Genomic DNA, 12874 nt, shown 5'->3' with positions numbered 1-12874 from the left:
CCGGAAGATGCTCCCAGTCGAACCATTCCTCGAGCATGACGACACGCCACATCGTCACTGACGCCAAATGCCCGGATGAGAAGCTGAAATTTCCTTATCCCAAATCCTAAGCCCCGTCCATCCTTAAACATTGTAAACTAACCTCGAGTCACCACGAGTACGCTGGCTCCTTCCCCTCTCTTATTAACTGTATAATAAAATGATATTGATTGTATATATCACAAAGAACCATGGCTCCGTAAAGTGTTATACACGCCTGAGCCTACCAAATAAACGAACTTGAAAAAAAAAAGCACTTCGATCATCACCAATAAAGTCATCACTATATTTGGGAATGTTTTGCTGTTGAATTCAGAGATGCAAAGCGATTGATTTGAAAGTCGATCAACATTGGTGTTGTTCTAAGAATAGATAATCTGCTTTATTGAAGAGGTATTTCGATATGAGAGTCATGGTAAGATGAAGGACTTACAAGCGATGGCAAGTTACCCGAATCTGGACTGAGATGATTGTGGTTCCCAATACAATTGCAATTGTTCTGGTCAATCATGGAATAGCAACTGCGAAATGCACGGTCATCATGCTCGTACTGTACGTGAGTAGCATCACATCCATTTTATTACCTTATAGGTAATGATCTGTGGTAAACTCATATCTCGAAGCAAAGCATTTCGAAAATCGTCGAAATTTGTTCTGGTTACGTTTTTGCGAACGCTTCCCGGGCAGGACAGATTGGCTCAATAATACCTAATTCTGTTATTGATACCATACTCTGTTATGCATAAAAGGTAAAATACCAAAGGAATAATACCAAAAACTAATATGCACAATACTTAAGTCATAACATACTCAGTTATTAAATTGAATTTCAATACCAAATGCATAATTATTATTCGTATGGTATTGAAACACCTAAGCATGTTATGCCTCTTATATTCCGCATTTAAGTTTTTGGTATCCTTTTTTGGTATTTTACCTCTTATGCAAGGCTAGCTCATACCAATTTCTGTTATTGATGTCGTCGCTCCTGCTCGTGTGAGGAAGGGACTCCACTGGACTCGATGCTGGTTCTTTCAACAGCCATTGTGTACGCGATCATCCGGATTCTCTACTGAATATTATCTTCGACTGAGTCGAGTCAAGTGCGAGACTCTGAAGACAGCCTTACTGTTGAGGTCAAAATACGTATCTGTCAATGGTTCAATCAAGTGGTGAAATGAAATGGAATTGTACAAACTCGTCTTATGGCAAGTAAAAACTAAATTTCCACTAAAAGCTCAAAATAATTTTCTTATCACAATTGTTGCAACAATTCGATGAAAGTTGGATGGTGCAGAATTTGATGGAGCTCTACAGCTACTATAGGGAAGAAAGGGTTAAAACCCTTCTCAGGAAATATTTTCAGGAGTCCCGAGTCAGGTTGTCCAAGTTCTTAAAGAAATTTTAGGGCGATTTGCTGGAGTGATTTTGAGAAGAATTCCAGGAGTTATTCGTGGAGAAATTTCTGAAGATATTCCAAAGAACTTTCTGCAGTATTTCCGTAGAAATCCTTGGAGCATGTTTTGGAAGAATTCCTGGAGGAATTTCTCCGTAAATTCCTCCGATTTCTTCTGAAACATCCTAGAGGAATTTATTCCAGAAATTCCTAGAAGAATTTCTCCGGGATTGCCGAAGGAAGTTCTTAGAAAACTTTTCTGAGGAATTGCTGCATGAGTTTTGGGAGCAATTCCAGGATTGTCTCGGTGATAAATTTCATGAGGTATTTATGGAAGAAAGAATTCTTTTGGAAAAAAAATCACGAGGGAATTTCTTAAGAAATTCCTTTGGAAACTCTTCCAAAAGTTTCTCCGGGAATGGTTGGAAAGCATTCAGAAAACTCTTCTAGAGATTCGTACGTTAATTTCTACAGGAATCCCTCTGGAAATTATTTCAGAAATTCCTCCGAAGAGTTTTTCAGGTATTTTTGCGAAAATTATTTCAAGCAATTTCCTGTGGGAATTGCATTCCAATCCGTCATCACTACAATTCCAATAAAGTTCAATTCAATCCACAACCAATCTTATTCCAATCCCATTCCAATTCAAATCCCCTTCAATTTAATTCCATCTAAATTCCAATCCGATTCTTATCCAATCCAAATCTTATTTCAATTCAACTCAACTACATTTCCAATCCAACTTCATTTGAATTTCAACCAAAACAAAATCCAATTCCACTCAAGTCCAATTTCAAGCTGATTCCAATCTAATTCCAATGTTACTGCAATCTAATCCAATTTAAAATCCGATTCCAATGCATTTGAAATTTCAAGCCCCAATGCCATTTCAGTGTGATTCCATTCAAATTGAATTCTAACCAAATTTCAATCAAATTCATCCAATTCAGTATTCGTGGAGAAGCAACGAACACATCTGCATATGCACAAAGAAAATGATGAAGTAGTACGTTTGTACTACCAATTGTTCATCAGACGGTTGTACCAACTGAATTAGTAGGGCTAACATGGGGGGGGCGTGGTCAACGTTGAACAACATGTCAAAGCGTGTGTGAGGCCCCTAATGACCATCTGGCCTGCTGGACTGATACCATCTAGAACAATTAACCAATTTAAATTGCAAATCACACGCAACATTTTAAGTTACTGGCTTTTGGTTTGGGAACAAGCGTAATCAATCTGGTCGACATATTTATTTCAACTCCAGAACAATTTGGATATTTTTGAACATCTCCTATGGACTTACATCCAGATTTGTTTACGCAATTGAAACTCATTAATTTCTCGGTTAATCTGAACTTTCACAGCTTTTTGAATACCACCTGAATTTTCTTTAATTTTTTGTGAATCTTTTCATGGGGTGAACTTATTGTTTCTTTGACGAAGAAGTTTTAATCTACTAAAACCAAACAGTGTAAAGAACCCTCCAAGCTTTGAATAGTGAATCAAATGCAAGGGCTCAAGAGATTTTCTAGACATGCTGAGTTGCTTTCGGTTTGGCACCAGGCGTTGTTGACCTAGGAGCCTATTTTGGTGTTTCTTTGATTTGAATGGTGAATCAACCACCCATGGACATGTTCGATTGCAACAGGTTTGGTTAGAAATCAAGTACAGAAGATATACGCTGCCTGAGACCCAAAAGTAATTGAGGACATCATTTCAGGGTGTTAAGGATGGTTTTGAATATCCAATAATAGTATCTCTGTCTATGCATCTGTCTTTCGAGGATCTGTATAGATCCTATGAAGTATACATGGGCCCTTCATGCATGTAAAATTTTCATGTATTTGGAACAGCATGCACTTCTAAATGTATTGGAGGTCTTAAAAAAGTTCTTATTACAATACTTGCAGAAATCTCTTATAATCATAATCATATTGAATAACTCTGATCATAGGGGTTGATTTCAAGACCGTCAAATATGATTAGTTTTGAATAATAGTGATCAGTTTTACAGAATAGTGGAACAATGTCTCGCTTTGTTACAGTAAAACCTGTCCACCGAAAGTGATTCAATAACTTTTTTCCGTGTTTTGTATGGAGAAGTTTCCCCGTGCCGACTTTGCTGTGCTAAATTGTCGCGCTGATATGTCTGCATCAGTACAAGAGGCCGTACATCAATTTCGTTATCGTTTATGGAATCAAGGGGAGCTTTAAATTGAAGCTTTTAATTTATATGAAAACAATCTTACTAACCCCGGTGGATGGGAATTGAAAAGCCAGAAGAATATCTTACGTAATTAATATACTATGCCCCCGTGCAGCGATTCCACAACCGAGTCGCACCGCGTAGGTTTGAGAGAACCCTTTAAACTCATAACGACTATCAACTTACCATCACTGATATCATCGTTGCCGGAATCCACATCAAATGTGACGGAATCCTGCTGCTGCTGCTGCTGATGCTGCGGTTGCAGTTGTTGCTGTTGCTGCTGGGGCACCACCATAATCGTTGATGGGGGCAGTTGGACCACTGCTGGACCACCAGCAACAGGAACAGCATCCCCCACTGGCGCGCCTCCACCCCCGATGCTGGTGCTGGTAGCAACAATCGTTGAGCGAAAGATTTGCTTCCAGAGCTCCAGCTGTCCATGCAGTTTGTCACCTCCCTGTGGGTTGTTTTGCAACGGAGGAAGCAAAAAAAGTAGAAAAAAAACGCAATAATGAAATGATGACAATTTTGCTTCAGTTTAGGCAGCCGGCACGCGGCTCCGATAATGTGAGGTAAGGAAATTGCGGTTTTCGTACTCGACTCTGCTATCATTTGAATGGAATGTAGTTGGATGAAATAAACAAACGTGTTATGGGCTTGGGTTCGGCGAGAGGTGTACGGCGGCGGATAGGGAGCATAATTTTATATACAATCGGTGAAAGTGAAAACCCGAGACTGCGCTGGCGGACCACTCACTACTGCGGCATGGCACGGCACGAAAGAGCGCAATGGGCGAACGAAAGATTGGAGAGATAGATGGCGAGCGCCGCAGCGTTCGTTCGGCTCACTGCTCTTGTTACCTGGCCCTGGCTCGGTGTGTGGTGGGCGGGATGGATAATTCGAACATGACGTCAGAGTTGAGCAAGGCTTATGAAATCGCAACGGAGACGGCCTTGCCGGGTTATGAGCTGGAATGTTGTGAAACGGTGCTCACCTGCGGAATACGCCGTACGAATTCGTCCATCGTGAGAAGAATTAACTGGTCGCCGTTTTCCGGGAATAAGGCAGCGGTGTTGATTAGCGGTGGTAGGTTGTACTTGTTCATCATTAGTTGGATCCACTGTTGGACTTGATCCGAAGTCCATTGTAGGGGATCTGTGAAAGATGGGATTTAGAAGAAACGCGATTGGATAATGGGTACGGGGTTGCTTACCGGGGGAGATTCCAAGAAGAGTGCATGTTGCCTGGATTCCATCGCGGGCTTCCTGCAGGGCAAGTTCGAAGATCGTATCGAGATCAGCATGCGTGCTCATGCCCCCGATGAATGATTCTAGCTCAACGGGTTTTTGATTGAATTTACGTTGCGGTCCAGTGTCCTGGAGGTGTTCCCGCAGAATGTTGAAACCTTGGGGCTTATCAAATGGTTCCTCCTTGGGTTGTTTCGGAGAGCCCAGCAGGGAATCAATATCGATTGTAGGTTCGATGTCGAACTCGGTTTTGATCTCACTGCAGTGAACGGGTGAAGGAGCTCCGTTCGAATCCGGTGGTGACGGAGGAAGCGAACAGAACTCCTGTTTGATGGTGATTAAATTCCCAGTCGCCTGCGGCAAGTTAAGGCTCTGGAAGTCCGGAATGGAAGGGGTTGGTGATGGTGGGAAAACGGCGTACGTCTTCTGCGGTGGACTCAGCAGGGGGCTGGAATAGTACTGGTACTGAGGTCCTGCCTGAAGCTGCTCCAATAAGGCCGACTTCAACGTGGATTCTGCAATGTTCTCGGCCCAGTTCGACGATTTCTCCTGTTTCATTTGTTGTAGAGTTTGCTGCACCGTAGCCGGTACGTCGTGGAATATCGTTGCAGGAATGTACTGCAAGGAGGCGCTCACTCCGATTTGGGGCATCGAGTGCAGCTGTTGAAGGTGTAGCTGCTGGCGCTGCTGCTGCGACTGCGGACTTAATGGAACTTCGCCGTCACTCGATGTCAGCAGCGATAGATCAAAATCGTCTGCGTATGCAGAGAAATAGTCCGAAGTAAAGTTTCCAGCTGGCACGGTTTGTGGAGTCTGTGGGAAAAAAAGAATTCTATTAGCGTCCACTGACATCATGAGCAATATTTTCGGGCACTGAATTATTTTCCAAAAAATCAATCACGCTTTCAACTCAACCACAGACCTAACGCAAAACTACGTTCAATGTCTTCCGCAACATATCTATGACTGATGACCGGTTCTAATCTGATTCAAGCATGTTCTGACGCTAGCAAAGTTTGCAAACTAGTTTCGCCGGGTCTCTAGTATTGGTGTTGACGATCGAGAATTCCTACAAATTTATTAATCCTCTTCCTCCGTTTCCTATCCGCGCCGGAGGCAATCCATCCATACGAATTAATTCATCTTATTGTTCTCCCCGTTTTCCAGGTGATGACGACTTAAAGCTAGACATCACCACCGACGCCTCCGATTATACCCGATTGTGTTCCTACCCTCTCATAGAAGACGATTAGTATTCACCACACTCGAGAGTGAGGCTCCTCTCCCCTCGGTTTGAAGTAACTTCTATGGTAGCAGAGATGCCAGCACTTCATTGATAAATGGCTTAGTTTTGGCGCAATATAAAATGTGTTAATTTGACGTCGAACAATAAGTTCGCAAAATTGGAGATAGTATTGGAATGCTCTTCAAAATTATATTCCAATATTCTTATTTGTGAAGAAATTTTGAGCTTTAGCTGTATAAAAATTTATTTTTCTCAAAATGAAGAATTTTTTTTCTGTTCTAAATTTCTGGCACGACCTTCAAAAAAGAAGAACTTGATAAGCATCTGATGAAGGCGCAAAGAAGGTTATTGTTGGGAAAAGAAGATAGTTGCGGTGGGTGCGAGGTGTATATGAAAAAAAAATCTGTGTTTTCAACAATACGTTTTTGCTATAATGCTTTCCTTATATAAATTCCGAAATATTAGAAAAATCAACACTTCCGTTCAAGAAATATTACTTTTTATGAATATTTTAAAAATGTCTTAGGAACATCAACGTAAGCACTAAACCTTCGCTTGACTTGAATCTTCATTTTATAGCAAATCTTTAAAGAAGGCACCACTGTTGACGAGGCACAGGTGACGAGCACCACAGCACACCTCAGCGTTAATCCACTTCAAATAGCCTCCAACCGTACGTCGAGATTAAAAATAGATCTTGCCTCAAAATGCGTGATTCATCATATTCCTCTTGATACTGCTGTTGCAAAGCTCGGACGTCACCGATCAGCTCAAACAGTCACAACACAATAACTTTCGCGGAAACTTGGCTGGGAATTCTCGGAAATTGCGCGAGCAGTCGACCTGTTTGCGTATTCTAATTACCTGCAGCAGGTCACTTAACATGATATCTCCCGCACGATTGATTGCTAGATTGCTCTCTGGGGAATGGTGAAAATTTCTTCGCACAGTTTAATTGAATTTTTCTTCTTGCGAAATGCTTCCAACACTTGGTAATGTCACGGCCTTAATGAACTGACCCAGATTGTCGCCAAAAATATAAACCGCACATTCAAAGAAGAGGCAGCCAAGAATAAAAATCGCACAGCGATACCACGATAAGTGACCGGCAGTGGTAAACAAGCTGTTCGGAAATGATAGCAAATTTCTTGGGAAGCTGTCAATAAATCAATAATGCCGATAAGAATAAGTACGTTTACCTGACTTGATGCTCAACCACAACGTGGTGCCAAATGCGAGAGCGGCGGTGCGCAAGAACATTGCTTGGAGGCTTGCCCCCTGACTGCAGTGATAGGGGGTCACTTCACTAAAAGCACGGTATGGTCTCGATATCTGGTCGTGTTTGATGTTAGATTTGGAGCACGCGTTCCTGTTATCGCTAAATGAGGGTTGGTGTATCAAAATCAAAGTAATAACTACCAGATTCGCGAGAACGGAAAAGATCAAAACATGCTTCCTGGATGTATACATAAAATGCGTTTTGCCGATATTATTTCGTAGATTTTTTGTGGCCCTGTGATATTATCTCTAGAGAAAGGCCAACACAATCTAGTCGCTTTTGGTTAAAGTAAAAATTGAAAAACTTTTGTGTATGAAATTACTAACATTTTGAATTAACAATGTCCTGAACATCAAAGCTCTTAAGATATAACAAAATACATTTATCATTTATGATATGGTTTAACATGTTTTTCAAATATTAATATTTAACTACCCGTGTCAAATATTTCATTAAGCTATTTGGCATATTGTAGAAAGTTTATAGCAAATAGTAGGACTTAGATGATTAGGGCAGAAAAATTCCATTCATCTTCGTCGATCTTCCGTAACAGATCGAGGTTCGAAGATCGATATTCTCGCAGTAGGAAAATGTATTCCACTAAGCGAAACAATGAAAAAGTGTTCAAATCAAAATCATTTCCAAATTGTTGAAAAAAGTTCATTGTCAATTTGGAAAATTGTCTGTATTTTGGCGGTGTTCACCTGATTTACCGTGCGTCTCCATCAGTTATAAGGTCGACATGGTCAGAGCAGAACATGTTTTTTTGTTCAAAACCGATTGCATTGAATTTTTTTTCAGTTGCGCTTTTGCTTCAGAAATCAAATTTAGTCCAAAAATAACATATAGTGGAACTCCAGTCGTAGTTAAAGCTCAACGCATACCATTAATAAGCAGGCTCGAGCTATCCAGATACGCATTGCTATATAATGGATGCCCACCGCAACATCAACAGCAGCGTAAGGCAATTATCTCCGATGATGTCATCCAACTCGCAACCAATTCAAATCGATGTTCGCCTGAAATGATCTCCAAGGCATAGGCTTCGCCTGCAATGTTGTGTGGATCCCCATCGCCCAACAGTGGCTTCAGATTTGTTTACATGATCTATTTGCATCCGATGCAACACGTGAGTAGGTGAGCAAATTTTACGATTTCATTCATAAGTTCAAACGTTGTAATCACCGATCGTGTAATTCGCGGAATCATGCGTAACGCATTGTAGTACGGAAACTGTGATAAGGATCTCAATAATCCCTCTTGATGTTCTAACATATGACGTCAATTGCTGAGAAATCCAGTTGGATGTGTTCGAGACAGGCGCACGCTGTTGCTGTTTCCAATAAAATGGATATATCAAATCAAGGGGGCAATGCGAAAGATTTTCTGTTGGAAATTCGAAAGAAATTCCGTTGGAAATTCGAATTAATTTCTGTTGGAAAGTCGAATTAATATCCGTTGGAAACTAGAATGAATATCCTTTGGAATTTCGAATAAATTACCGTTGGAATTTCGAATAAATTTCCGTTGAAATTTCGAATGAATTTCCATTGGTAGTTCGAATGAATTTTCGTTGGAAAACACGAATGAATTTCCGTTGGAAATTCGAATGAAGTTCTGTTGAAAATTCGAATTAATTTCCATCGGAAATTCATTCGAATTTCCATCGGATTTCCATTCGAATCTCCAACAGTAATTCATTCGAATTTCCAACGGAAATTCATTCGAATTTCCAACGGAAATTCATTCGAATTTCCAACGGAAATTCATTCGAATTTCCAACGGAAATTCATTCGAATTTCCAACGGAAATTCATTCGAATTTCCAACGGAAATTCATTCGAATTTCCAGCGGAAATTCATTTGAATTTCCAGCGGAAATTCATTCGAATTTCCAGCGGAAATTCATTCGAATTTCCAGCGGAAATTCATTCGAATTTCCAACGGAAATTCATTCGAATTTCCAGCGGAAATTCATTCGTATTTCCAGCGGAAATTCATTCGAATTTCCAGCGGAAATTCATTCAAATTTCCAAAGGAAATTCATTCGAATTTCCAGCGGAAATTTATTCGAATTTCCAGCGGAAATTCATTCGAATCAATTCGAATTTCCAGCGGAAATTCATTCGAATTTCCAACGGAAATTCATTCGAATTTCCAACGGAAATTCATTCGAATTTCCAACGGAAATTCATTCGAATTTCCAACGGAAATTCATTCGAATTTCCAACGGAAATTCATTCGAATTTCCAACGGAAATTCATTCAATTTCCAACGGAAATTCATTCAATTTCAACGGAAATTCATTCAATTTCAACGGAAATTCATTCAATTTCCAACGGAAATTCATTCGAGATTCAAAGGAAATTCATTCGAGATTCAAAATTCATTCGAGATTTAAAAGGAAATTCATTTGAATTTAAAACGGAAATTCATTTGAATTTCCAACGGAAATCATTTGAATTTCCAACGGAAATTCATTTGAATTTCAACGGAAATCATTTGAATTTCCAACGGAAATTCATTCAATTTCCAACGGAAATTCATTCAATTTCCAACGGAAATTCATTCAATTTCCAACGGAAATTCATTCGAATTTCCAACGGAAATTCATTCAATTTCCAACGGAAATTCATTCGAATTTCCAAGGGAAATTCATTCAATTTCAACGGAAATTCATTCGAATTCAACGGAAATTCATTCGAATTTCCAACGGAAATTCATTCGAATTTCCAACGGAAATTCATTCGAATTTCCAACGGAAATTCATTCGAATTTCCAACGGAAATTCATTCGAATTTCCAACGGAAATTCATTCGAATTTCCAACGGAAATTCATTCGAATTTCCAACGAAAATTCATTCGCTCCATCGGAAGTTCATTCGAATTTCCATCGGAAATTCATTCGAATCTCCATCGGAAATTCATTTGAATTTCCATCGGACATTCTTTCGAATTTCCATCGAAACTTCATTCGAATGTCCATCGGAAATTCATTCGAATTTCCATCGGAAATTCATTTGAGTTTTCATAGGGAATTCATTCGAATTTCGAGAAATCCAGTTGGATGTGTTCGAGACAGGCGCGCGCTGTTGCTGTTTCCAATAAAATGGATATATCAAATCAAGGGGGCAATGCGAAAGATTTTCTGTTGGAAATTCGAAAGAAATTCCGTTGGAAATTCGAATTAATTTCTGTTGGAAAGTCGAATTAATATCCGTTGGAAACTAGAATGAATATCCTTTGGAATTTCGAATAAATTACCGTTGGAATTTCGAACAAATTTCCGTTGAAATTTCGAATGAATTTCCATTGGTAGTTCGAATGAATTTTCGTTGAAAACACGAATGAATTTCGGTTGGAAATTCGAATGAAGTTCTGTTGAAAATTCGACTTAATTTCCATCGGAAATTCATCTGAATTTCCATCGGATTTCCATTCGAATCTCCAACAGTAATGCATTCGAATTTCCAACGGAAATTCATTCAATTTCAACGGAAATTCATTCAATTTCAACGGAAATTCATTCAATTTCAACGGAAATTCATTCAATTTCAACGGAAATTCATTCAATTTCAACGGAAATTCATTCAATTTCAACGGAAATTCATTCAATTTCCAACGGAAATTCATTCAATTTCAACGGAAATTCATTCGAATTCAACGGAAATTCATTCAATTTCAACGGAAATTCATTCAATTCAGCGGAAATTCATTTGAATTCAGCGGAAATTCATTCGAATTTCAGCGGAAATTCATTCAATTTCAACGGAAATTCATTCAATTTCAGCGGAAATTCATTCGTATTCCAGCGGAAATTCATTCAATTTCCAGCGGAAATTCATTCAAATTTCAAAGGAAATTCATTCAATTTCAGCGGAAATTCATTCGAATCAATTCAATTTCCAGCGGAAATTCATTCAATTTCAACGGAAATTCATTCAATTTCAACGGAAATTCATTCAATTTCAACGGAAATTCATTCAATTCAACGGAAATTCATTCGAATTTCCAACGGAAATTCATTCGAATTTCCAACGGAAATTCATTCGAATTTCCAACGGAAATTCATTTGAATTTCCAACGGAAATTCATTTGAATTTCCAACGGAAATTCATTCGAATTTCCAACGGAAATTCATTCGAGATTCCAAAGGAAATTCATTCGAGATTCCAAAGGAAATTCATTCGAATTTAAAACGGAAATTCATTTGAATTTCCAACGGAAATTCATTTGAATTTCCAACGGAAATTCATTTGAATTTCCAACGGAAATTCATTTGAATTTCCAACGGAAATTCATTCGAATTTCCAACGGAAATTCATTCGAATTTCCAACGGAAATTCATTCGAATTTCCAACGGAAATTCATTCAATTTCCAACGGAAATTCATTCAATTTCAACGGAAATTCATTCAATTTCCAACGGAAATTCATTCAATTTCAACGGAAATTCATTCAATTTCAACGGAAATTCATTCAATTTCAACGGAAATTCATTCAATTTCAACGGAAATTCATTCAATTTCAACGGAAATTCATTCAATTTCAACGGAAATTCATTCGAATTTCCAACGGAAATTCATTCGAATTTCCAACGGAAATTCATTCGAATTTCCAACGGAAACTCATTCGAATTTCCAACGGAAATTCATTCGAATTTCCAACGGAAACTCATTCGTTACATCGGAAGTTCATTCGAATTTCCATCGGAAATTCATTCGATTCTCCATCGGAAATTCATTTGAATTTCCATCGGACATTCTTTCGAATTTCCATCGAAACTTCATTCGAATGTCCATCGGAAATTCATTCGAATTTCCATCGGAAATTCATTTGAGTTTTCATAGGGAATTCATTCGAATTTCGAATGAATTTCCTCTGGAAATTCGAATGAATTTCCTCTGGAAATTCGAATGAATTTCCTCTGGAATTCGAATGAATTTCCTCTGGAAATTCGAATGAATTTCCTATGGAAATTCGAATGAATTTCCTCTGGAAATTCGAATGAATTTCCTCTGGAAATTCGAATGAATTTCCTCTGGAAATTCGAATGAATTTCCTCTGGAAATTCGAATGAATTTCCTGAATTCGAATGAATTTCTCTGAAATTGAATGAATTTCATCTGGAAATTCGAATGAATTTCCTCTGGAAATTCAGATGAATTTCCTCTGGAAATTCGAATGAATTTCCTCTGGAAATTCGAATGAATTTCCTCTGGAAATTCGAATGAATTTCCTCTGGAAATTCGAATGAATTTCCTCTGGAAATTCGAATGAATTTCCTCTGGAAATTCGAATGAATTTCCCCTGGAAATTCTCATGAATTTCCCCTGGAAACTCTCATGAATTTCCCCTGGAAATTCTAATGAATTTCCTCTGGAAATTCTAATGAATTTCCTCTGGAAATTCTAATGAATTTCCTCTGGAAATTCGAATGAATTTCCTCTGGAAATT

General features: G+C 38.7%; 1 protein-coding gene across 1 annotated transcript in view; it reads right to left on the bottom strand.

The window, feature by feature from the left end:
- The window catches only part of LOC134226288 (DNA-binding protein D-ETS-4), a 77912-nt gene that overhangs the window by 20017 nt on the left and 45021 nt on the right, over positions 1–12874 (bottom strand). Inside the window, exons 2-4 of the mRNA XM_062706960.1 lie at positions 4861–5707; positions 4642–4802; positions 3831–4104 (exon numbers count right to left, since the gene is read on the bottom strand). Coding sequence (XP_062562944.1) covers positions 3831–4104; positions 4642–4802; positions 4861–5707 — 1282 coding nt within the window. The remainder of the gene's footprint in view (positions 1–3830; positions 4105–4641; positions 4803–4860; positions 5708–12874) is intronic.

This window comes from Armigeres subalbatus, chromosome 3 (genome assembly GCF_024139115.2).
Source record: "Armigeres subalbatus isolate Guangzhou_Male chromosome 3, GZ_Asu_2, whole genome shotgun sequence".
Lineage (NCBI taxonomy): Eukaryota > Metazoa > Arthropoda > Insecta > Diptera > Culicidae > Armigeres > Armigeres subalbatus.
Note: the sequence above shows the minus strand (reverse complement) of the source record. Positions and strands in the feature narration are given on the sequence as shown.